The sequence below is a fragment of the Schistocerca serialis genome, chromosome 10, assembly GCF_023864345.2.
Source record: "Schistocerca serialis cubense isolate TAMUIC-IGC-003099 chromosome 10, iqSchSeri2.2, whole genome shotgun sequence".
Lineage (NCBI taxonomy): Eukaryota > Metazoa > Arthropoda > Insecta > Orthoptera > Acrididae > Schistocerca > Schistocerca serialis.
The window spans coordinates 141,246,831-141,274,659 of record NC_064647.1 but is presented as its reverse complement, the minus strand read 5'-3'; the positions used below and the strand labels follow the sequence as shown (position 1 = coordinate 141,274,659).

Here is a 27,829-nt window from a genome sequence, read left to right as displayed (position 1 = left end):
TTTGTCAATTTACTATTAGAATTTCCATGTATTTGTGAAACCACCTCTAAAATTATGAAACAGTTGTACAAAGAAATATGCATAATGTACAAATGTATAAGTACAAAATCCAAATTAAGAAATGTGATCCCAGGCAGTTTTTGTATGTTTAGCATAGCTGCTATGCCTGACTACAACAGGAGGAATAGGAGATTAGTGCTTTAACATCCGGTCAATGCGATCATTAGAGATCGAGCACAAGCTCCAATTAGGGGAGGATGGAGAAGGAAATCAGCTGTGCCCTTTCAAATGAACCATCCTGGCATTTGCCTAACTGATTTAGGGAAATCACAGAGAACCTAAATCAGAATGGCCGGAAGTGGGTTTGAACCCTCTTGCTCCCAGATGCAATTCCAGTATGCTAACCAGTGCATTGCCCTGCTTGGTGATTTTGTAAATGTTTCTATGGCAATGCCTCTTCACAGCTCTACAGACTTATCGTTGGATATAGCTGTTTCAGTTTCAAGTTGAAAGACAGTCAAAAGTGCTGCCAGATGCCAGGGGTTTCCTGAATTGACTCGACTCCAGAAGTTTCTTTGTAGTAAAGAATAAGTGAATTAAAAATCCATGCACAATGTGGCATTTTTTCACATATCTCATATCCCTTGAACTAACAGAAGTGTCATACAATGATCTAATTTTGTACTACATTCAGTGACATATGTGGATACTGTCTGCAAAATGTGCTCTGTATAGAGTTGCAACGAGAGTAGTAACAAATTTAAATATCATGCACTATGCAGCAGTTTTTCACGCATCTCAGTATCTATCCTATCATATATCTCCTGAACCATGGATAGGTTCAGTGGGTGGCAAAATACGAGTCAGAGAGGTGGGAAGGATAGTAGGCACACATTCCTCATTTCCAGTACAACAAGAGGTAATCGAAACCCCGGCGGAGAATGTGATTCAATTGCTCCAGTCCTGGGTTGTACAGAGTCCTGAGGGGAATGATCCTCTGTGACCAGAAGGTGGGAGTTTGGAAAGTGATGGGTGACTGAAGAGATAAGGCATGGGAGATCATTTTCTGTACAAGGTCAGGAGGTTAGTTTAGGATTGTGAAGGTGACCAGGAAGGAGGTTGTAGGTTCAGAATCTGCCATTGTTGGGAAATTTAGTGTTCAACAGTAGCAAGGCCAGGGTCATTAGTGATGTTACTGAAAAGGGAGGTGGCATCAATAGTGATGAGGTCACCAGGTGGTAAAGGAACAGGAGTGAAGGTTTTTGTCTACGAGAGCAGAGATTTTGTCAGTGGGGCCACAATAAGTGGTGACAATGGGGCATTTCGGATGGTTGGGTTTATGAACTTTAGGAAGCATGTAGAAGATAGTGTGGGGAGTGGTAGACGTGAGGAGAGAGACAGATTACGATGAAAGGTTCTGCGATGGGCCTACGGATTTCAGGAGGGACCAGAGATCCTTTTAGATTTCTGGAATGGGATCACTGGAGCAGGATTTATAGGTGAACGAATCGAGTCCTTCACAATGTAACCCTTGCAGTTTAAAAACACAATGGTGGAGCTTTTTGTGTGTGTGTGTGTGTGTGTGTGTGTGTGTGTGTGTGTGTGTGTGGTGTATGTTGTGTACTTCTGAAGGATGCCTTTCAGCCGAAAGTATACCTTTTGTGTTTCGCACTGTTTTTGTTGTTTCTGCCTGTGGCTCAGCATTTCCAGTGTAAGGTAAGTAGCAATCTACCATTTTCATACATTGTCTTTATTCCATCCTGGGTTTACCATTGGTTGACTTTGCAATAATGATGTGTGTTTGGTTATTATGAGCTTTCCCTGCACCTAAGGTGTGCCAAGGCTGCAGCCGAATGCTATGTTGTAAAGAGTAAGAAATTAGAATGCTGAAAGCATGCAGGCCAGAAAGCAATTGTAAAGTGAGGCAGCCATTCCTTCAGAACAGAGGGACAGAATCACCCAGCACTCAAGAAGACAATGTGTTTCTGTGCAGAGCATCGTTACTTTTTGCAAGCTCAGAAGACAGGTGAATTTTATTACTTACTGGAGTTTCTTCCTTAGCAGATACATACTCCATCTCTTGCTTGGAGGATGCAAGTGGGTTGGCATCAATCTGAATGAAAGGAAATGAGTTAAGTGCAGGTGCAACATTGAGTACAAGAATTGCTTATGAAACTAGTTTACAGAATATAAATGATTACACTGTGACAACAGAAACACTGCCTGAATTTGCCAGTTATCTTGAGCAGACACCTTCTATTACAATATCTGAGCACACTTCCCAATCTGATTCTGACTTCCATTATCACCAGGTTTTCCACCTGTGATTTCCAAACATTGCAACTAGAAGTTCTCAAGTGGGATATATGGGAATAGCACCATTGAAGGACTCAAGTCAGTAGAACACTGTGGCTTACCCTGCCTATACAGTTTCCTCTTTACATAGAATTATCGCAATATGGCAGAAACAAAATGTGTGCTCTTAGAATAATAACAAAATGTGACATTAATTCACTAAGTTTATTATCATAATTATTAGTCATCAATTGCAGGAACAGGTTAAATTTAGGTAGATCTGCAGCAGTGATCTGTAAATTATATTTTGAACAATCAGACTTTAAAATTCCCTGTTGGGATAAGAAAACAGTTAATTTCTGTAACAGTCGTACATGCGTTACTCATATGACTAAATCAAATAAGGAAAACAATTACATTATATTATGCTACGTTACATTATATTACATTACATTATATTGGATGGTTCTGACCTGCTCTGTTATAAATTTCACGTGTGTGCGCTACTTACAAATTTTTTAACAATGCAATCTGATTTCAAAAGAAGATCAGCTAAAACTAGTACGAACAGTTATACGTTCAGTAAACTAGATACAGAGGCACTATTGTCATATCTCAATATGGAAACACATTTAGCACTGGGCAGGAGCAGGTAAAAGAACTATGGCTCAAGTGTAATCATCCATTTGATAAATCTGTACTCAGTAGAACTGTCCATGGTGGGAGCTACTCTTTGTGGTACACGGTCACTGTAAAAGCCATTAGTGGTACTTGGTTGGTTGGTTTGGGGGATTAAAGGGACCAGACTGCCATGGTCATCGGTCCCTTTTTCCAAAGACAAAGAACACCCACAGAGAATAAAAACAAGGAACAGAAGAGATCACAGACGATACAGAACAAGAGAAACGGAGACAAGGACAAGACAAAACGAACTAAAACCACACAGAGTGTGACGGTGGTTGGCCGACCATAGAAATAAATAAGGAAAAGCCAACCACTTAGAAACACATTAAAAAACCAGTGGAAAATCATAGGCCAAAGCCAGAGTCAACACAAAACAATAAAATAAAACAGAAACACTCAGAGTAAATGATAAAATCCCCCTGCCCGAATAAAACGTAAAACTAAGTCAGCCATAGCGGAGTCGTCTGTTAAAAGGGCAGAGAGCGTATCAGGCAGCGCAAATGTCTGCCTGACCACTGCTAAAAGGGGGCAGGCCAGCAAAATGTGGGCCACTGTCAAAGCTGCCCCACAGCGACATAGAGGAGGGTCCTCCCGGCGCAGTAAATAACTGTGTGTCAGCCGGGAGTGGCCAATGCGGAGCCGGCAAAGAACTACTGAGTCCCTGCGAGTGGCTCGCAGGGATGACCGCCACACAGCCGTCGTCTCCTTGACAGCACGGAGTTTATTGGACATTGTCAGGTCGCGCCATTCCTCGTCCCATAGCGCCAAGATTTTGCGGCGAAAGACTGCCCGCAAATCAGTCTCAGGGAGGCCAAGGTCCAGAGATGGCTTGCTGGTGGCCTCTTTCGCCAGGCGGTCAACATGTTCGTTACCCGGGATACCGACATGACCGGGGGTCCACACAAAGACCACAGAGCGGCCGCAACAGGCGAGAGTATGCAGAGACTCGTGGATAGCCATCACCAAACGAGAACGAGGGAAACACCGGTCGAGAGCTCGTAAACCGCTCAGGGAATCGCTACAGATAACGAAGGACTCACCTGAGCAGGAGCGGATATACTCTAGGGCACGAAAGATGGCGACCAGTTCAGCAGTGTAAACGCTGCAGCCATCCGGCAAGGAACGTTGTTCAGAACGGTCCCCTAGAGTGAGCGCATACCCGACACGACCAGCAACCATCGAACCGTCAGTGTAGACAATACCAGAGCCCTGATACGTGGCCAGGATAGAATAAAAGCGGCGGCGGAAGGCCTCTGGAGGGACTGAGTCCTTCGGGCCCTGTGCCAGGTCCAGCCGAAGGCAAGGGCGACGAACACACCATGGGGGTGTATGCAAAGTAGCCCGGAAAGTAGGTGGAACAGTAAAAACCTGAAGCCCAGAGAGAAGCTCTTTGACGCGGACCGCTATTGTACAACCAGACCGGGGCCGACGATCTGGCAGATGGACGACCGATCGCGGGAACAGGAGACGATAATTTGGATGCCCGGGCGAGCTTAGAACATGGGCAGCATAAGCGGCCAGCAAACGTTGGCGTCGGAACCGCAGGGGAGGTACACCTGCCTCCACTAGTACGCTGTCCACGGGGCTGGTGCGGAAAGCACCAGTGGCAAGGCGTATCCCGCTGTGGAGAATTGGGTCCAGCACCTGTAACGCAGACGGGGATGCTGAGCCATAAGCCAGGCTCCCATAATCCAGACGGGACTGGATTAACGCCTGGTAGAGCCGCAACAGGGTGAAGCGGTCGGCGCCCCAGCGGGTGTGGCTCAAGCACCGCAGAGCGTTTAGATGCCGCCAACACGTCTGTTTAAGCTGCCGGATATGAGGCAGCCAAGTCAACCGGGCATCGAAAACCACCCCCAAAAACCTGTGGGTCTCCACCACAGCAAGGAGTTCGTCGGCAAGATAAAGCCGCGGCTCAGGATGGACTGTTCGGCGCTGGCAGAAATGCATAACGCAGGTCTTGGCTGCCGAAAACTGAAACCCATGCGCTACAGCCCAAGACTGCGCCTTACGGATAGCGCCCTGTAGCTGACGTTCAACAGCTGCAATGCCAGTAGAGCTGTAATAAAGGCAGAAGTCGTCAGCATACAGGGAAGCGGAGACAGAATTTCCCACGGCCGCAGCAAGCCCGTTAATGGCTATTAAAAACAGACAGACACTTAAAACAGAGCCCTGTGGCACACCGTTCTCCTGGACGTGGGAGGAACTATACGAGGCCGCGACTTGCACGCGGAAGGTACGACACAACAGAAAATTGCGGATAAAAATCGGCAGAGGACCCCGAAGACCCCATCCATGAAGCGTAGAAAGAATGTGATGACGCCATGTCGTATCGTACGCCTTCCGCATGTCGAAAAAGACAGCGACCAGGTGCTGACGGCGGGCAAAGGCTGTACGGATGGCAGTCTCCAGGCTCACCAGATTGTCGGTGGCGGAGCGGCCTTTACGGAACCCACCCTGAGACGGAGCCAGAAGGCCCCGAGACTCCAGTACCCAATGCAAGCGCCGGCTCACCATCCGTTCGAGAAGCTTGCACATAACGTTGGTGAGGCTAATGGGACGGTAGCTGTCCACCTCCAGAGGGTTCTTTCCAGGCTTCAAAACGGGGATGACAATGCCTTCCCGCCACTGCGACGGAAACTCCCCCTCGACCCAAAGACGGTTGTAAAGATCGAGAAGGCGCCGCTGGCAGTCCACTGAAAGGTGTTTCAGCATCTGACAGTGGATGCCATCTGGCCCAGGAGCGGTATCAGGGCAAGCAGCGAGGGCACTGCGAAATTCCCACTCACTAAATGGAGCATTGTAAGATTCTGGGTGGGTGGTGCGAAACGAAAGGCTCCGACGTTCCATCCGCTCTTTAATGGAGCGGAAGGCCTGGGGGTAAGTCGCAGAAGCGGAACTCATACCAAAATGCTCTGCTAAGCGATTGGCAATGACGTCGGAGTCAGTACAAACTGCTCCATTCAGTGAGAGCGCAGGGACGCTGGCAGGTGGCCGATAGCCGTAGACGCGTCGAATCTTGGCCCAGACCTGCGAGGGAGTGACATGGAGGCCAATGGTGGACACATACCGCTCCCAGCACTCCTTCTTGCCTTGGCGGATAAGGAGGCGGGCCCGCGCACGCAGCCGTTTGAAGGCGATAAGGTGGTCGAGGGAGGGGTGTCGCTTGTGACGCTGGAGCGCCCGCCGGCGATCTTTAATCGCTTCAGCGATCTCAGGCGACCACCAAGGCACAGCCTTCCGCCGAGGGGACCCACAGGAATGGGGAATGGCAGATTCGGCGGCAGTAACGATGCCGGTGGTGACCGATTGAACCACCGCATCAATGTCATCGGTAGAGAGAGGCTCAAAAGCGGCAGTGGAGGAGAACAAGTCCCAGTCAGCCTTATTCATAGCCCATCTGCTAGGGCGCCCAGAAGAGTGGCGCTGTGGTAGTGACAAAAAGATCGGAAAATGGTCACTACCACACAGGTCGTCATGCACACTCCATTGGACAGACGGTAACAGGCTATGGCTACAGATTGAAAGGTCAATGGCGGAGTAGGTGCCATGCGCCACACTGAAGTGTGTGAAGGCACCATCATTTAACAGCGAGAGATCGAGCTGCGACAATAAATGCTCAATGATGGCGCCTCGACCTGTTGCCACTGACCCACCCCACAGAGGGTTATGAGCGTTGAAGTCGCCCAATAGCAAGAAAGGTGGCGGCAATTGGGCGACCAGCGCAGCCAGGACATGCTGCGAGACATCACCATCCGGTGGAATGTAAAGACTGCAGACGGTAACAGCCTGTGGCGTCCACACGCGTACAGCGACAGCCTCTAAAGGCGTCTGGAGAGGGACAGATTCGCTGTGCAGAGTGTGAAGGACATAAATGCAGACGCCACCAGACACCCTTTCATAAGCTGCTCGGTTCTTGTAATAACCCCGATAGCCACGGAGGGCGGGGGTTCGCATCGCCGGAAACCAAGTTTCCTGGAGAGCAATGCAGAAGAAAGGGCGAAGGCTGAGAAGTTGGCGGAGCTCAGCTAAATGGTGGAAGAAACCGCTGCAGTTCCACTGGAGGATGGTATTGTCCATGGCTGAGAAAGGCGTGACGGGACTGGGAAGGCAGATTACGCCACTGGGGCACCTGCTGCCTCCGATGGAGCATCCGTGCAAATGCCATCCATTGCGTCCGCGGGACCGGCAAGAGCGAGGTCCTCAGCGGACGCCAGAATCTCCACCTCGTCCTCAGAGGCAGAGCTTGTAGGGAGCGGCGGGATCGGTGCCACCGTATTACCGTTGGTCTTGGGGACTTTCTTCCTTTTCTGCTTATCACGCTGTGCCTTCGGCTCTTCAGGCTGCATGGGCTTCACTGGGTCAGTCTCAGGGACAGACGACGACCGCGAGGCCCGACGACCAGGGACTGGCGGTTGTTTCAACCACTTGCGGGCGTCCGCTTTGCCACTGGTCGGAACTTGCGAAGGGAGGTCCCCAAGGGATCCCTTCCTGGCGAGAGCAGCCGAAGAAGTCTTACGCTTCTCCGGCTGGGAAGGGGGAGCTGATGTCCCCGAAGGTTGGGAGGGTGTTGCTCCTGAAGAAGATGGAGCAGGAGCAACAGGGTGTGAAGTGCCCCCCACAAGCAAGGGGGCCGGTGGATGCTGACCGATCTTAGAGCCGATTCGTGATGACGGGAGAACCGGCGTTGCAGCAGCGGCGTAGGTCGACGGCATTGCCACAGGATGGAGCCTCTCATATTTCCGTCTAGCCTCGGGGTAGGTCAGCCGGTCCAAGGTCTTATATTCCATTATCTTCCGTTCTTTCTGCAATATCCTACAGTCCGGCGAGCAGGGGGAATGGTGTTCTCCGCAGTTAACACAGATAGGAGGCGGGGCACATGGAGTATCAGGATGCGAAGGACGTCCGCAATCCCGACACGTCATGCTGGAAGTACAGCGAGATGACATGTGCCCGAACTTCCAGCATTTAAAACACCGCATCGGAGGAGGGATATATGGTTTCACATCACAACGGTAAACCATCACCTTAACCTTTTCGGGTAAGACATCACCCTCAAAGGCCAAGATGAAGGCACCGGTGGCGACCTGATTATCCCTCGGACCCCGATGGACGCGCCGGACGAAGTGAACACCTCGTCGTTCGAGGTTGGCGCGTAATTCATCGTCGGACTGCAGAAGAAGATCCCGGTGGAATATAATACCCTGGACCATGTTCAGACTCTTATGCGGCGTGATGCTAACGGAAACATCCCCCAACTTGTCACAATTGAGCAACCTCCGTGACTGGGCAGAGGATGCCGTTTTTATCAACACCGATCCAGACCGCATCTTGGACAAGCCCTCCACCTCCCCGAACTTGTCCTCTAAATGCTCTACAAAGAACTGCGGCTTCACGGATAGAAAAGATTCCCCATCAGCTCTGGTACAGACAAGATATCTGGGCGAATACGTCTCAGTGTCACGCAATGCCTGTCGTTCCTCCCATGGTGTGGCGAGGGAGGGGAACGATTTGGGGTCATAAACGTTACCTTTAAAATGGGCTCTCGAACGCTTAGAGACTGCTGACGGCTGGCCGCCAGCGACAGATGATGTACCACGCTTCATTGCGGGTCATCCGCCCTGATGCCACCTACTCCGACCAAGGGCCCTCCCCACGGGCGCCACCCAGCCACAGCAAAGGCCACCTGGCAGGATGGCCATTGCCGGGAGTCCTGATGCCCCAGGGAGATGGGCATCTACTCCTTGGCATACGTGGGGAGTGAACGGCGCAGGCATCAGTAGAGCGATCCCTGTGTTGTCAGGGGGCTACAACCAAGAGGGTACATGGCGACCCCACCACAACGGACTGGCTACCGTGCTGGATCTTAGGTGCAAAAATGGCCAAGGTCGTCGTCACAGTTAAAAGAAACACTGCAGAGTGCAGCGTGGTAATCGCCCAAGAGATCGAAAACGAGCGGGACACCATTGCAACGACGAGAAAGACGGCTATAGGTCTAAATGCACGAAGGATACAGTGCACCATGTAAGGTGCCCTTCCCCAATTGGCTCGCTCTTCGGAATAATTTAGATAGATGGAGGTCAAACCCGAGAGGGGACCATCACATAAGGCCGAAACGTCTGAGACTCCTTTTAGTCGCCTCTTACGACAGGCAGGAATACCGCGGGCCTATTCTAACCCCCGAACCCGCAGGGGGTCATTAGTGGTACTAAAGTTAGTGTTCAGATACTCACAGATAAGAAAGGAACTGAAGTTAATGGTAGCAAAGTAAAAGTAGAAATTCCCAACTCTGTTTTAAAATTTTCCTTTAGAAAGAAATATCCAGGAGTGCTACACCAATTAGAAAAGCAAATGAATAAAGAAATACCACAGAATAGGCCATACAGGTTGAGACCAAGGAATACACAGGATGACACTTAGATGGAGTTTAGTGAATGTCATGATCTTGCTCATCTTCAGAGCACAAGGAATTGTCAAGCAGCCTTTGAGAAATGGGGTATTGCTAATGCAGCAGCTGGATGCACTCCTCACAAATCACAGATGGTCATTCAGACCAATCTTCAACATCTGGGAGGTGATGAACAAAGAGAGAAGGTTGCAAGGTATCCTCTTAAAGGAGCTAACGGAAGCAAAATGGGGAAATATGATGGGAGACATATGGAGTTAATATTATGAACTTAAGTTTTCCTATGATAAGCTGAGAGAGGAATAGCAGCAAGTAAGAGGTACAACATTCTCTAGTAAGGAGCAAGAGAGGATGGCTGAATGTGAGTGGTAAATTACTAAACACCATGTCTGGCACAGCAAATAATGATGATATTTCAAGTTCAAATAGTAGAATAGGTCAAGTGCAAGAAGTAGCATAACAGAGAAACAGCAGTGCATTAGCATATGACCCAAATTACAGGTATGGAGCAAGGATTGTTAAATATGACTAAAATGTTCAATAGAATAACAATTGGATTACAGCAATATGCTAATGTTCAATGATTGCCATGAATAAGGATTCAAGTATAATACAGAATCACCTGAAAAAAATTAGCTAGGCTAATGAGAGAAATAGAAAGCAGTGCAAGTGATGCTAGAATACAATTGGAAATTTAAGAAGTTGTCCACCATCCTATAGATAAACAATTGAGCACTATGCTGTTAACACCAAAAACATTTTTTCAGAGATTATTGCAAGCAGAAAAGGAATTTCCCTGCACGTCTGAAGGCTGTGATTTCTGTAAATAAGAGCAGTGTAGCATTTTACTATAATGCTTCCATAGTTAATTATCTATAATTATCAGTAACTAGCTTTACATCACAATTTCAATGGTATACAAAGTAATGCACATCCAAGTGGATGGAGTCAGTCTTATAGACAGAGGATTACATTCTTGGTTAATAAAGTATTACTTGTATCTAAACAACAGGAAATTCTCATAGTTCTATCAGAAAAAAATTGGTAAGTATCCTAAACGAACAGTTCAGACAGATAACTGGTCATGTGAAGTACAACTATTTTTGAAAAATATGAATGCTTCAGAATGCTGTTGATGAAATGATGATATGTTCAGAAATACCACTGTGAACAAAAGCAGAATGCAATTATCATTAATGTAACAGCTACACGTATAATTGCAGTACTAGCAGTCATTTGTGCAGTTTACCTTTTCCTAAGGCATAATATAATGTAAGCAGAGTTAAAAACCTCATTGTGGAACCGAAGGCCACAAACATTCCATGGAAGAGAGTCATGATGAGGAAGAAATGAAAGGGTGTTAGCTCGAAGGCTGCCGAATGGTAGCCTGCGAAGACTTGCTGCTACAGGGTACAAAAGGAAGAGGATCCTGCTCCATGAGGTCCACAGAAGCATCAGCTTGCTTGAGAGGTCAGTCCGTGGAGTCCAACACTGAAAAACAGTTGGTGGTGCATACAGGTGACACAGAGGCCAAGTGGGCTAAGGTATCATGTGATAACACTGTCAATGAGGATCTTGAAGTCAGCGAAGAAGACCATTTGCCTTTGTTGGACTTCTTTGAGCTTTTCCAGTTAGCAGAGGAAAACTCAGATACTGGTTGGCAGGTGGCTCCGCCCCTTGAAGTGAGAGTTTGATGGCTTGTTTCACAGCTGGATGACGGGGTTGTGATGCTACCTTGACACTGGACGATTTCACAACCTCAGAGCTGAATTTGAGGTTGCATGTCTGCATGGCAATGTCCTTCATGGAGCGAGAGGTACCAAGAACAGAACTATAAGTGCCACATGGGAGAACACAGGGTTTGTGACTAGCCAATAACTTGTGAGTGACTGTCTAGGCACTTTTTCCTTTACACTGATCTCCTGGACAGCCCGCTCATCAAGATACATGGGACAATCGTGAGAGGACATAGCAGGGCCGCCGTTGCAGTTGATACAGTGGGGAGAAGGAGGCAGACAATCACTCTTGTACACATCTGTAACACAGATTACACATTTGGCTGGGTGTCGACAAGACTCCTAGTGTGCTTGAAATGATGACACTGGTACAGCACATTGGGTTCAGAATATACGGTCAGAATTTGATAATTTCATGGCCTGCTTTGATCTTGGATGGAAGCACCACTCTATCAAAGGTGGGAAAAAGTGTGAGGGTGGGCGCTACAGAGGAATCTACTTCTTTCATCACCCAATGGACGGCAATAACAACCTGATCAGACAGATATGATTGGATTTTGGCATTAGTTAGACTGCCAAGCAGCCCAGTGTAAATAACACCACAGGAAGAATTCAGAGTTGTATGGGCCTCAACACGAATAGGATAGCAATCGAGAAGAGAGGCAGCAAGCAGCTCTGCTTGAGAGTCAGAAGCAGCCTCCAAAAGCAAAGTGTCATTCTGTACATGAGAGCAGGATTTCACAGGACTGGCAATTGCATCAACACCTTTCTGAATAATGGATGGAATTACCGTTGTGAAGGACTGACCATCTTCAGCACGTGAAACTACAAGGAACTGTGGTGTAGCTGGAAGGGTCCCTGAATCATTAGCCTGATTCTGTTTACATTTCGTAGACACTGATTGTGAAGATGATTGGCTCATTGCGAGAAAATCCCCCATGATTGCCAGTATCTCAAATGGTGCACTCCTTCCAGCTGGGGTCCCCTTTCACAAGAGGGCACACCTGCCTTAGATGATTGTCCACACATTAGGTCACACCTCCCAAACACCTGACAGAGAGACCACTTGGCAATTTGGGAAGGTAGCAGCTCAGGAAATCACCACTCCCTGGTCCTGACCAGTAGCAGGGGGTACGTGAAAACCCTACCTGTAGACCCAGGGCTGGGAATTACAAATTACCCAGTCACCTGTTATGCATAAAACACATGGGCCAGCTGTCTGGAGCGCACAGGGAGGAAAAAGAAAAAGAGGAACCTCAAGTGCTGAAGCGGAGGAACAAGAGGAGAAGGGAAACAAAAAAAGGAAAAGGGAGCGAAAAACAAAGGTGAGACTGTTCTTATGTCAACGACAGACAATGCAGAACATTCCCAATAACATCCTAGACATGTTCCCAAGAGAGGGGAAAAAGAATAGCAAGAGAATATACATTCAGCATGGAAGGGAAAAGACACCAAAGAGTGGCGAGCCCCCAGGATGGTCTGTGAATATGTTATTCCAGTGCTTCCTTTGAGAACTTGACAACAAGTTGTTATGTCTTCAAAGGAAGCACTTGAATAATGAATTCACGGCATGCAGACACTGATGGTACCAGTATGCTAATATCAGTACATATGATGGTCTACGCATGAAATGCATATGGGACTTGAAGATGACATTAAAATATCAGAACTACTTGCCAAAATAAAATAACTTCTCAAAAGATGTGCCAATCTGGCGATTTTGCTTGGTAAATATTTGAACAGTCGCTGTCCCGTGTCCACAATGGATCCAGAGAGTTTCATAACACTGTCATCAGTCAATCCTAGATTTTCTATTGGCTGTTGTGCACATAATCATATGTGTTTGATTATGATGAGCTTTCCCTGCAACCAACAGGTGTGCTAAGACTGCAGTGGAATTCTATGTTGTGAAGAGATAGCAATGAGAATGTTCAAGGTGTGCAGGTCAGCAAGTGGCTGTAAACTGAGGCAACTACCTGTTCAAAACAGAGGGACACAACTGCTCAGCACTCAAGAAGACAACATGTTTCTGTGACGAGCCACATTACTTTTTGCAAGCTCTGAAGACAGCTGTCTTTTTAGTACTTACAGGAGTTTCTTGCTTAACAGATATGTGCTCGATCTCTTGCTCTGGGGATGCAAGTGGGTCAGCCTCAACCTGAATGAAAAGAAAAGAGTTAACTACAGATGCAACACTGAATACAAGAACCAGCCTACAGAACATAAATGATTACATTCTGACAACAGAAACTCTGTGCCTGGATTTCCCACTAACTGTAAGCAGCTGCCGTAACTATTAGGGTTCTCACCCTGATCCTGGTCTCCATTACTACCAATTTTTCCACCTATGACTTCTGAGCACTGCCACTGAAGGTTCTCGAGTAGGATATATGGGTTGGTTGGTTGGTTGGTTGGTCTGGGGGATTAAAGGTACCAGACTGCTACAGTCATCGGTCCCTTTTTCCAAAACTTAAAAACACCCACACAGAATTAAAGTGAACAAAGAAAAGATGACAGACGACACAGGACAAGAGAAACGTAGACAAAGACCAGTGAAAACAAATTAAAATCACACAGAGTGTGACGGTGGTTGGCCGAACACAGAGAAAAAAAAAGGCAAAGCCAACCACCAAGAAACACATTAAAAACTCAATCCAAAATCGTAGGCCAAAGGCCAGACTCAAAACAAAAAGGACATGACAAACACTTAGATTAAATGATAAAAGCCCCCTGCCTGAATAAAACGCAAAACCAAGACTGCCATGGCAGAGTCATCAGTTAAAAGGGCAGGGAGCATGTCAGGCAGCGCGAACGTCTGCATGAGCACAGCTAAAAGGCAACACTCCAACAAAATGTGGATCACAGACAAAACGGATCCGCAGCGACATAGAGGCGGATCCTCACAGCGCAATAATTGGTCGTGCGTCAGGCGAGTGTGCCCAATGCGCAGCCGGCAGAGGACAACAGACTCCTTGCGAGAGACTCGCATGGATGACCGCCACACAGTCGTCGTCTCCTTGATAGCACGGAGTTTATTGGGCATGGTCAGATCGCACCATTCAGCGTCCCAAAGCGCATAAACTTTGTGGCGGATGACTGCTCGCAAATCAGTCTCCGGGAGGCCAATGTCGAGAGTCAGTTCACTGGTGGCCTGTTTGGCCAGGCGGTCAACATGTTCATTGCCTGGTATCCCAACAAGGCCTGGGGTCCACACAAAGGCCACAGAGCGTCTGCAATGGGCAAGAGCATGGAGGGACTCCTGGACAGCCACCACCAGACAAGAGCGAGGGAAGCACTGGTCGATAGCTCGTAAACTGCTCAGGGAGTCACTACAGATAACAAAGGACTCACCTGAGCAGAAGCGGATATACTCTAGGGCACGAAAGATGGCAACCAGCTCCGCAGTGAAAATGCTGCAGCCAGCCAGCAAGGATTATTGTTTGTAATGGTCCCCTAGAGTTAGAGCATAACCGAAGTGACGTTGATGGATGAAACAAGAAAAAAAGTGGGCATCCGTGAGCGTTTTGGAGGCATAAGCAACGGGTTATTCAGAACCGTCAGAAAAACGGTGCGCAAGGACTGCACTGACCCCGTACTGAGAGGCGTCTGTGGCAAGAACAAGATGTTGGCCAGCTCGATAAGTAGCCAGGCATGGGGCCTGTTTCAGCATAGTCTTCAATTTCTGGAAAGCCGCATCGCATGACGCGGACCAGTGAAAAGGCACGTTTTTATGCAACAGGGGATGCAATGGCTGAGCTACCGAAGCCGCATACTTGTGATAGTATGCTATTTTCCCCAAGAAGGCCTGCAGTTCCTTAACAGATGTTGGGCGAGGAAGGGCATCGATCGCAGCGACAGTTTGCTGAAGTGGACGAATACCATCCCGAGAGAGTTTAGATGCCTCAAAAATTGTGATTTCTGAAGATTACACTTAAGACCGGCAGTCTGTAAGACATGAAAAAGTGTGCGGAGATTTTGAAGATGTTCTTCAGTGGTGGAGCCAGTGACAACAATGTCGTCCATGTAATTGATACACCCAGGGATAGCGAGCAATAATTGTTCCAAGAATCGCTGAAAGAGAGCAGGGGCGCTAGCAACCCGAAAGGCAAGCGTTGGTATTGATAGAGGCTGCAAGGCATGTTAAGGACCACAAACTGCTGGGAAGCAGCGTCGAGAGGAAGTTGACGATAAGCTTCTGACAGGTCAATTTTAGAAAAATACTGGCCTCCAGCAAGTTTAGTGAACAGTTCTTCAGGTCCGGGCATAGGATAAGTGTTGATGAGGCATTGAGGATTTACAGTGGCTTTGAAATCGTCACAGAGACAAATATCACCATTTGGCTTAACAACGACGACGACAGGAGAGGACCACTCACTGGAAGTGACAGGAAGCAAGACCCCTGAAGTAGTGAGACGATCCAGCTCCCGCTTTACCCGATCACGAAGGGCAACAGGAATGGGCCGAGCCTGAAAAAACTTAGGCCGAGCAGTGGGTTTGAGCGTGATAAGAGCTTCAAAGCCGTTTGCACAGCCTAACCCAGGAGAAAAAAGGGACAAAATGTCGTCGACAAGGAATCCAATTGAGCATAAGGAATAGCATCAGAGACGATATTGACAGAGTCATCTATGGAGAACCCAAAAACACGAAAGGCATCGAAACCAAAAAGATTCTCTGAGTTACTCTGGTCGACCACAAATATGGGAACAGTGCAAACGACGGATTTGTAAGATACCTCAGCATTAAATTGTCCCAAGAGAGAAATCTTCTGCTTATTGTACGTCTGTAATTGCCGAGTGACAGGTGACAGGCGTGGAGAACCCAATTGAAGATACGTCTGAGAAATAATTATGGTGGCAGCAAAACCGGTATCCACCTGCATGCGAACATCTCAACCAAGGATTTGGACATTGAGGAATAACTTCCCTGAAAGGGAAGAAGTGCAATTGACAGACAACACAGAATCAGAATCAGCGTCATGTTCATGAACATCATGTATGCGGTCGGATTTGCAAACGGAAGACACATGACCTTTCTTTTTGCAATTGTGACACACAGCCCAACGTTGGGGACAATCCTATACGTGAATGTTTCGTAAAACACCGTGGACATGAAGGAAGTTGCCGGGGGTTTTGCTGCAGTTTCTTAGCAGGTTGTTTACGGTTAGGTCGAGGCTGCTCATGGGAGCGCACTGCGGCCACGTCGGCCGGCGGGGACGCGCCGCACGCGTCGTCAACAGCGCACAGAGGTTGTATTTCCCCGACATCACCCCACGCCTCTATTTGCGCCCCAGCAGTGGGAGAAATTTCAAAAGACTGCGCAATGGAGAGAACTTCATCTAGAGTCGGATTTGCCAACTGAAGGGCACGTTGCCGAACATCTTTGTCGGGCGCCGACTGGATAATAGCATCCCGTACCATGGAATTGGCATAGGATTCTTTGTGAACGTCAGTAACAAATTGACACTTTCAACTGAGGCCGTGAAGTTCAGCAGCCCAAGCGCGATAGGATTGATGCGGCTGTTTCTGACAACGATAAAAGGCAACACGAGAGGTTACCACATGCGTTTGCTTTTGAAAATAGACAGACAGAAGTGAGCACATTTCAGCAAAGGACAAAGACGCAGGATCCTTCAAAGGAGCGAATTGTGACAATAACCGATATATTTGAGGTGAAATCCAGGAAAGGAATAGAGACTTACATGGTTGTTCGTCCGTGACATGAAATGCCAAGAAGTGCTGTTGAAGACGTTTTTCATAATCAGACCAGTCTTACGCCGTCTCGTCGTAAGGAGGAAAAGGAGGTATAGCCAACGACGAGAAACGCCCCGCATTTGACGCCGCAACGAAATCGCGAATCGCCGCTGTTAGAAGCATTTGCTGTTCAAGGAGATTTTGCAATAGTTGCTCGACAGTAGCCATGGAAACCTGTTGGTCAACGGTGAAAAGGAAAAATCCACTACCTTGTCGCCAATTGTTATAACGTCAAGTTTAACAAATATATTTCAGAACGACACAACACATATAAGTCACAGAGTAAGTTGACAAGCAAGACATGTGTACATGTTAGCATTCGAATAAGCGCTGAGTCCCAGTCTAGCGGCCGCTGCTCGGCTGGCCGCTTAGGTGGCGCAGCTGCTGCATGTCTGGCAGACAGCGCCGCACGTAGAGGACGCGCATAATTGCGTGGCGGCGCTTTGAATGATCAGCGAGTCACAACAAGTACTAACTTTTTTAAATTTTGTACATGGCTGAAGCAGCAATCTCAGAACAAAATCATCTTGACGAAATAATAAACAACCAATCAGTTGCAAAATGGAAAGTTTATTTAAACTCCTTAACGTTTATGAAACCATCATCTTCAGAAATAAATACTGACAACCTAGACAGCTTAACAACGAAAACATGTTAAGATATATATAAAAAGGCACAATAATATCTCATTACAAATACAAAAGATTATTCAAACTTACTACATACTATGTTATGGCAGAAGAACATTAAAATGACATGTAATGACTGTACCGACAATTACAAAGGAAAGATACGGAGACCGTTCAAAGTAAGATATAAAGAACACCTCCTAAGTGAAGGTGGAAGAACTGTGTACAATTCCACTTCCCCCGAGCCCAACAATATCAAATACATGCCCACACGTACAACAAAAGCATCAGCTCCGAAGGAAGTGTGATTTCCAGTTCCAAAGAGCAGAGGGATGCAATGTCTTCAACAGTTATCACACTGAGCCTCTCCTATGAAGTAATGTTCTGATCCCACAATAAATGTGTTTCTACACCTATGTTCCTCAGACCTGTTTTCTTGTTCCAATGAATACTATCATGTCTCTTATTATCTGACTATTTTGAACACCCTACATACTGCAAATACAAACAAGCAACATGACTGCATCTATGGAAGTACTATATCAAAAATAAATAAATGGTAGTGCATTAAGACTAGTAAAACACTTGAATAACATCAACCATAAAAACAAAGAGAGCACTTCAGTTAGCCAAAGATTTCTGGGGTGTGAAACTGTGAAGAAACATGTTGAGAGAACCAGCTCACAGATTAACCCAAAAATTTGTAATAATTCATTCTGTTGTTAATAACCGATGAAACAAAATAGCAGAGAAATTGCAATAGGTGAGATGCAAACATTCTACAGTTAACACACCAGGAAGAGCAGTGAGGCTAAAAAAAAAAAAACCTGCTGACAGGTCACAAAATCTACAACATGTTGCTTTGTTGAATCAAAGTCTTAAGTATGACAATATTAAGAAAAGGAAAGTTGCTGCTCACCATATAACAGAGATGCTGGATCAGCCCTGCCCCCCTCCCCCCCCCCCCCCCCCCCCAGACACACACACACAACCACAGTCTCTTGCACCCAAGGCCAGTGAAACAGTGCCAGTAACAGGTCAGATACTGAGGTCGCGTGAGGGGGCGGGGGTCGGGGGTGCACTTGATGTCTGTTCTGATTACGGCCTGTTTGGCCAAAAGCTTTGATTGTGACAGTCTTTTTGTTGTATGTATCTGCAACTCAGCATCTCCACTGCATGGTGAGCAGCAAATTTTCTTTTCATAATATTGCCATTATTCCATCTCAGACTTTCCAAGTCCTAAGTATGATAGATACACATAATCTAACTTTGAAACCTAAAATAATAACAAAAAAACAGTCAAACATGTACTATATTTTCAAAAAATAAGTGTGACTCACTGAAGTTGGCATGTAGGTGCCAAAACAGGTATGAGCAATAAAAGATCTGACTACCTCAATCAATAATTTCTGTTTGAAATTTTATGTGACTGCACCGAATAATAAACCATTTTTAACACTTACTCCTTTTCCTTTATTGATAAAAGAGGAAGTGGTTTTATTTTTGACTTATTGTCTGAATGTTAACAAACAACATAATTAGTCATATTAACATTACATACTGGCTCTTGTTTGATGAGAGTTGCACCACAAACAGAACTTCTGCATTTCCCTGATGCCATCTTCTGAAAAACAAAAACATGTAAATGAACACCAACCACAAACAACAGTCTGAGACTAAATCATGTACCATAACAAAAGTAGGTGTAAAGTCCTAGATTCGTTTGCTGGAGAATTAATGCATGTATTTGAAGGAAGGCTTATTTTGTTTCACTGAAGCTTCAACCAGCTGATTAGTGTTTTGTAGAAGTTAAAATTAGGCAAATCTTTAAAACCTTAACTGCTATACACATACATAGGTGGAGTTAGTTTGCATTCACTCATTATTGTTTGTTTACAAGAATCTAGATTCTCTTAAAATCAACTGCCCTTAGACTAGAACAGGAAAGAGTAAATCTTTCAGAAATTCAATCAAAATGAAATGACTGTCTCATTAGGCACTCATTCCAAAAATTATCTCAACACTGACTACTGATTTGCAAAGCACTGTTAGAATTTGTAGCAAATAATGTTCCATCGAAATGCTACTTCATGATACAGCATCAAATATATTTTTTCAACAGAAACATTATGGGATCTAGCATTTGATGAATAGCATCTGAATAAAATGGCTCTGAGCACTATGGGACTCAACTGCTGAGGTCATTAGTCCCCTAGAACTTAGAACTAGTTAAACCTAACTAACCTAAGGACATCACAAACATCCATGCCCGAGGCAGGATTCGAACCTGCAACCGTAGCGGTCTTGCGGTTCCAGACTGCAGCGCCTTTAACCGCACGGCCACTTCGGCCGGCTAGCATCTGAATAATCTATAGCACAAAACAGGAGATTTTCTGGTAATAATGTAAGATGCTACACTACATATGTATAACTGTAAACAGAATATAGTAAATGCTTCTATATCCATATCTAAATCTATACTTTGAAAACCAATGTGAAGTGCATGGTTAAGGGTACATCCCACTGTACCAGTTATTAGGGTTTCTTCCCATTCCATTCAGGTATGGAGCTAGGGAAGAATGGTCGTTCAAGCCTATGAGTATGAGTATGCTGTAATTATTCTCAAAATCCCTATGCGAGTGATTTGTAGGAGATTGTAGTATATTCCTAAAGTCATCATTTAAAGCAGGCCTCTTGAAACTAACAGAGTTTCTTGGGATAGTTTACATCTGTCTTCCAGAGTCTGCCAGTGCGATTTCTCCAGTATCTATGCAACACTTTCCCATGGATCAAACAAACCTGTGACCATTGTGCAGCCCTTCTATGTATATGTTTAATATCTCCTCTTAGTCCTATCTGGTACAAGTCCCACTCTCTTAAGCAATATTCTAGAACTTGTCACACTAGTGATTTGTTTTCAATCTCCTCTGTAAAATGATTGCCCTTCTCCAGTATTCTACCAACAAACCAAAGTCTACCATCTGCTTTACCCACAACTAAGCCAATGTGATCATTCCACTTCATATCCCTATGAAGTGTTACACACCAGTATTTGTAGGATCTGGCTGATTCCAACAGTGACTCACTGATATTACAATCTAGGATACTAGGTTTCTTATTTTGTGATGTGCACAATTTTACATTTTTTTAGCATTTAAAGCAAGTTGACAATCTTTGCACCACTTTGAAATCTCACCAAGATCTAACTGAATATTTATGCAGCTTCTCTCAGACTGTCTTCATTCCAGGTAACTGCACCACCTGAAAAAAGCCTGAGGTTATACCAATATTGTCCACGAGTCATTAACATGCAACATTAACAGCAAGGGTGCCATCATCCTTCCCTGGAGCACGTCTAAAGTTACTTCTATGTCTGATGATGTAAGTAATAACAAAAGATATCTATTTCTAACCACATTTATTAGTGGTTTTTTGGATATGTAGGCTACAGAAATGTATATTTTATCTTTTTCACATTATTGTGGATTCTACTGAATGAAAGAGTCTTCAAAACATGTCTGAATGAACAGTTTTCTCTAGCCCTGACAGCATTCAATTTCATTATAGTTACTGTAATTTTCCTTGCCTCACCCAGTCTCACCACTTCACTGTTGTCTCTGCTCAAGGACAATTTTCCATCTTCTTTTACATGTTAGATTCTCAAGAGTAACAGAATTCCTCCTCACACAAAACACGGTTGATAACAAATTATACAAAGGAACAGTCAGTTCAGTGTTGATAACCAATAGTTATGTTAGAATACAAACTGACTCTAGAGGATAAGAGTTGACAGAACAGCTCAGCAGTAAAAACAGATTATATTTAAGAGTAGATTCTTCAAATACCGAGAAGTTGCACTTCTGGCCGATAGAAGTTTCATTTGTGAATAGCAAACTTCTTTACTGCCTCAACACAAATCAGGGTGCAGCAACATGGATTGATATTACTTCCTCATAATTCTATTTGCAGAGCTAGCACTTAAGGAACAGAAGACAAAATCTATAAAATGACAGATGTGGAGATGCATATTCGAATCTAAAAACGAAACAACTGTACACAGCAGAAACTTAATGTTTTGGGAGGTAAAGTTAAGTACAATTAAACTTCAATGGCCATTAACAGATCCACATTTAGTCTTTGTTCCCTGTTATGGTCAGAAGTACAGACTTATGTGTGTCTTGTTTTAGTCACTTTCAAACATTTATATAAGACATATATAATACACAGTAAATCTCTACAGATTGTGGTGTTACTTGCATGTCTGTCTCTGTGTCTCTCTCTCTCTCTCTCTCTCTCTCTCTCTCTCTCTCTCTCTCTCTCACTCACACACACACACACACACACACACACACACACACACAAAGAATAAGATATTTCAGTATTCTATTGGTGAAGTTAAAAATCCACTGGAGGCTGCTGTTGAGGGAAACAAGATTGTTACTGCAAGCAAATTATACAATTCTCCAAGAACATTCAGAAATAAAATTTCTGGTATGTCTCCACAAGAATGTATTGGGCACTGCTGCCCAAATTATTTCCTGTTCCACTCAATTGCTTTAAGTTAAAATTTATTTACTTTATGCATGTGTGTTTTCTGACTGTATAAAGAACAAATTACTTTCTACCAAATTGATTCTACAATTATTTAAAGCCACAATTGTATTATAATATGCAGTGTAGTAAATATATAGACTATCTCGAACTGTTAGGATAGGAAAATAGCTGAACAGAAAGGGAAGATTAGAGGCCTTAAGGCTGAACTGCTGCTTAATGCTAGGGAGGAACTGATGAGGTTAAAGGGGGAGAAGGGTGAAGACGGGTGGGAAGTGGTAGAAAGGAACAGGGGTCACAGAAAGAGAACAATATCTGACAGTTTCACCATTGGTACAAACAACAGATTTGCCTTGCTACCTCAGTCAATTAAGGAAGAGGCTCAAGTAGATGTAAGTGTAGTCAGCACTCAACAGACTTTCACTAGGAAACCAACCATTTCAAAAAAGTAGAAAGTAAGAGAAAAGTTATGTTGTTAGGTAGCAGCCATGGAAGAGGTATGGGCCAAATCTTGCAGGAAAAATTAGGTGACAGGTACCAAGACACAACTATTTTCAAGCCCAGTGCAGGTCTTAGCCAACTGATAAAGGATGTAGAATCATTGTGCAAGTGTTTTACAAAGCAGGATCACGTATGATAGTGGGTGTAGCAGGAGATAGTACTGATAGGGTCAGGGCTGCAATATTGAGTGTGACCTATTAAAAATAGCATTTGCAGAAAACCATACAGATGTTGGTTTCATTCCAGCTTTTATCGGCTCCAATTGAACAGCTCTGTCAGCAGGGCCAATATGGAGCAAGATCAGCTGTTTCGGCTACTACTTTGTCAGGCATAGGTTTGGTTCCTGTTGGTGGTACTGGTAGGTGGGATTTCTCAAGACATGGCTTGCATCTCAGTGGGAAAGGGAATGGTAAACTGGATGGGGTGATAGCAAAATATTTGGGGAAGGGGGGGGGGGGGACAGTGAACCTCTTTTTTAGGCTAAGGTCAGTGTCCAATCATCCAACATTGGTTGAAATTAAGCTCAATAAGAAGCTCAAACAGGCAGGTAGTAGAGACATCAGAAGATTCTCATAGGAAGACAGTGAAAAACAATGCTAGTAGGTCAAAAGATTCTCATAAAAGCAGTGAAATATAATGTTAGTATATTGGATCAGAAGGTCAGCAAATTAAAAACCAAGTAGATGAGCTTCTTGTTTGTTTAGAAGATTTAGAAATTGAGGGTGGAGTAGATGTACTATGCCTGCCTGAACATCATATAGTCAGAGGTATGGAAAAGGTAAATGCAGGTGGATATAAGCTTTCAGCAGACATAAGTAGAGACACTACGGAGGGAGGATTTTCCATATACTGTATGTTAAAATGAGTTATAGTGTAAAAAATTTGGAGCCTAAAAATTTTTGTGTAGAGTGACATATAGAAGCATGTGTATGTGCGCTTAAACTCAATAATGGTACTTTTATAATTGTAGCAACTTGTAGGTCCCCACAGGGAAATTTTCAGTTATTTTTGAAAAACTTGGATTCTTTGTTGTGCTCTCTGTCAGACAGAGGAAAGCAAATTATTGTTTGTGGGGATTTCAAAGTGAATTTTCTGAAAGATTCCATATCTCCCATGCAAGTTGGCCTGGATTCGATTCCCGGCAGGGTTGGAGATTTTCTCCTCTCATGGACTGGGTGATGTGTTGTCCTCATTTCATCCTCATCATTCATGGGCAAGTTGCCCAATGTGGCGTTGAATGAAATAAGATTTTCATTGGGTGGCCGATCTAGAAACAGTGAAACATTATAAAAACTGCTGCACTGTATTAAGAAATGTTATTAAAAAGTCCAGAAGTATGTGCATTATGTCCGAGATTAGCACATCTGGTAATAAAATTAGGCTAAAACAATTTGGAATATTGTTAAAAGGGAAACTGGGCAACCAATAGCACAGGAAATGAAAAGTTTGTTAACAAGAAGTCAAAAGTAGAAAACCTTTTTAATACCCATTTTTTAAGTGTTGTAGAGAAAATAGGATCAAGCTATTCATTAGAATAGACAAGGCAGTATATGGAAGAGGCAATGCCAACACAGTTTGATAAAATTGAAATTCTACCCACTTCTCCTACTGAAATAAGGAAAATAATTAATTCAGTCAAAAGTACAAGCTCACATGGAATTGATGCATATTCCAACAGAGTATTAAAGGTTGTTCCCAACAGGTAAGTAGGATTCTCAGCCACATATGTAGTGGCTCACTGAAACAGGCCATTTTTCCAGACAGACCGAAATATGCTATTGTTAAACCATTGCATGAAAAAGGGGATAGGTCTGATGCAAACAACTACTGCCTAATCTCACTTCTGGCAGCTTTATCCAAAATTCTTGAAAAAGTAATGTATTCAACAGTAGCTTCTGTAAAAATGAAGTACTAATGAAATGTCAATTTTGGTTTTCAGTAACACTTTTCAACAGAAAGTGCTGTATATGTTTTCACTGATCAAATATTAAATGGACTGAATAACCAAACATCATCCACTGGGATATTTTGTGATCTCTCAAAGACTTTTGATTGTGTGGATTATGAAATTCTTCTACATAAGCTTCAGTAATGTGGTACAAGTGTGACAGTGCACAAATGGCTTAATCAATATGTAACTGGAAGAATGCCAAAGGTAGAACTTAACAGTACAGACAGTTTGCAAAAATCGATATAACACCATTGATAAGTAGCCTATAGACTATGAACACACGTCTGTCACTAAGGTAGAATATTCAAAATTTCTGGGAATGTGCATTGATGAGAAACTGAATTGTTAAAAAACACAATGATCTGCTGAAATGGTTAGGTGCAGCTACCTATGCTATTAGGGTCATTGCAAATTCTGGTGATAAACATGGCAGTAAATTAGCCTATTATGCCTATTTTCATTCACTGCTTTTGTAATCAGAATAATAGCTGGAGCCTATCCACAATCACTTTGCAAACATTTATTTGAGGAACTCAGGATATTCACAGTACTTTCCAATACATATATTCACTTATGAAATTATTTATTAATAACTCATCCCACTTCAAAAATAACAGCTAAGTGCATAGCTACAACATTAGAAGAAAGGATGATCTTCACTGTTCTGGGTTAAATCTGACTTTGGCACAGAAAGGGGTGAATTATGCTGCAACAAAAATCTTTGGTCATTTGCCAAACAGCATTAAAAGTCTGACAGATATTCAACCAACAACAAAACTTATGTTAAAGTGACACGTTCCACATCATTACGAAATGTCGTTTTCATGATCTATGCAACAAATATTAATATATGAATGTCCTTAGGATGGCCGTAAGTGGTGCTTCAATCCGTCTTCTCTAGCTACCTTTAGGACTTTCAGAATGCAATAGAAAGCCATGATAATCATTAAAGCAAGTAAAGCTATAGACTCCTGCAAAATCCATTTCCAAACCGATGAGATGCTAACGCTGTCTTGGTTACATATTTTCGACACTGTAAAATTCGTTTTCAAAAAACGGGACACACAGTGCCGCCGATTGCAGACTAAAGCAAAACTGTGAAATTCACAGACCTGCATGTATTACGCGCAAATACATAATTTAGTCAAGAGGAAGCATTCCACATTGGCCTTCAGCTGGTCAATAACGTTCCCAAAAGTACCGTATAAAGTCTCTTGTCGACAACAACTCTTGAAATATACGTAAACTTTAAAAAAAAGTTCTTCTGTTGCACTGTGTGAACTATCAGATGCTAAGGACAAAATAGATAAAGATATACATCTCCGGCGTGAATGTTCAGAAGGTCAGTTAAGGTTATTTCTTTTAGCATGTCACTTCTCTTTCACAAACATTAAGTTAAAACTTGATTACATCTTCAATGAGTTTGTTTGACGTTTCACATTTGTTTGTAAAATTACTAGTAGGGGGTTTGGGGCTTTTCGTAGCAATTAATCGAGCTTGTTCTGATAATCGATTTTACTTAATCGATCATCCTCACGAGTAATAATTTCAATGATTCCTATTTTCTTTTAAAGTCTGTTCATTGTTGACTTGCTATTTACACATTGGTTGATGTATATCTGCGATTGATGTTTACGCGTAATGTTCAACAGTTTTAGAACATTTCAGACAAGTCGTTTTTAAAGTCAGTAACACCATGTAAAAAGAGCTAATGGCTTATACAAATATGATTCATTACTATTTGAAAATGAGCTGATGGCACTTTCAAATAGTATAATTATCATATTTTAACAAAACATCATTAAGAACATTGTAACAACAGATAAATATTGTAACTGCGAGAGAACAGTAGCACCTCTAATATGAGCTGAAGGGTCTAAGTTTCTGGAAAATCGCGTAACTTAACGGCACTTTTAGAAAAAAATCCCTACGTCTGGATACTATATGAAAACAGAAACATTTTATTTACAAAATTACTTGACAGCTAACTGCAACATCTGCGAAAATAAATATGTTATTCATAATATTATTTTAATAGCACAGAAACCAGATGTCAGTTATAAGAGTCGAGGGGCATGAAAGTGAAGCAGTAGTAGGGAAGTTCGTGAGACAGTGCACAAATGGTTTAATTCGTACCTAACTGGAAGAGTGCAGAAAGTTGAAATAAGTAGTTCTCGTAACATGCAAAGATCAGCACATTCCTCAAACTGGGGAACTATCAAGAATGGGGTTCCACAAGGGTCAGTCTTGGGTCCTTTGTTGTTCTTATTATATATTAATGACTTGCCATTCTATATTCATGAAGAGGCGAAGTTAGTTCTCTTTGCTGATGATACAAGTATAGTAATCACGCCTGACAAACAAGAATTAACTGATGAAATTGTCAATACTGTCTTTCAGAAAATTACTAAGTGGTTCCTTGTAAATGGACTCTCACTGAATTTTGATAAGACACAGTACATACAGTTCCGTACAGTGAATGGTATGACGCCATTAATAAATATAGACCTTAATCAGAAGCATATAGCTAAGGTAGAATATTCCAAATTTTTAGGTGTGTCCATTGATGAGAGATTAAATTGGAAAAAACACATTGATGATCTGCTGAAACGTTTGAGTTCAGCTACTTATGCAATAAGGGTCATTGCAAATTTTGGTGATAAACATCTTAGTAAATTAGCTTACTACGCCTATTTTCACTCATTGCTTTCATATGGCATCATATTTTGGGGTAATTCATCACTGAGGAATAAAGTATTTATTGCACAAAAGCGTGTAATCAGAATAATAGCTGGAGTCCACCCAAGATCATCCTGCAGACATTTATTTAAGGATCTAGGGATATTCACAGTAGCTTCTCAGTATATATATTCTCTTATGAAATTTGTTATTAACAACCAAACCCAATTCAAAAGTAATAGCAGTGTGCATAACTACAATAATAGGAGAAAGGATGATCTTCACTATTCAAGATTAAATCTAACTTTGGCACAGAAAGGGGTGAATTATACTGGCACTAAAGTCTTTGGTCACTTACCAAATAGTATCAAAAGTCTGACAGATAACCAACAAGTATTGAAGAAGAAATTAAAAGAATTTCTGAATGGCAACTCCTTCTACTCCATAGAGGAATTTTTAGATATAAATTAAGGAAAAAAAAGAAAAAATATTTAAAAAAATAAAAAAATTAAAAAAAGATAAAGTTGTTATATTAACTTAAGTATGTTGTTAAATTAACCTAATTATGTCATGTATTGGAAAATTTGACTCGTTCCACATCATTACGAAATATCGTATTCATGATCCATGGAACTAGTATTAATCTA

General features: G+C 43.5%; 1 protein-coding gene across 17 annotated transcripts in view; it reads right to left on the bottom strand.

The window, feature by feature from the left end:
- Positions 1-25,970, bottom strand: part of LOC126424828 (zinc finger protein 501-like) — a 148,055-nt gene extending 122,085 nt beyond the window's left edge. For 3 of the 17 annotated variants that reach the window (XR_007576220.1, XM_050087622.1, XM_050087637.1), the window contains exons 1-4: positions 25,822-25,970; positions 19,062-19,124; positions 13,211-13,279; positions 2,045-2,113 (exon numbers count right to left, since the gene is read on the bottom strand). Coding sequence is in view for 16 of the 17 variants with exons in the window: in XM_050087622.1 (XP_049943579.1) it covers positions 2,045-2,113; positions 13,211-13,279; positions 19,062-19,124; positions 25,822-25,872 (252 nt within the window). In the remaining variant the exon portion in view is untranslated. Of the gene's footprint in view, positions 1-2,044; positions 2,114-13,210; positions 13,280-19,061; positions 19,125-20,696; positions 20,762-25,615 lie in introns of all 17 variants that reach the window. The other 14 variants (XM_050087625.1, XM_050087626.1, XM_050087628.1 and 11 more) reach the window with 14 other exon arrangements.
- Positions 25,971-27,829: the final 1,859 nt, after the last annotated feature.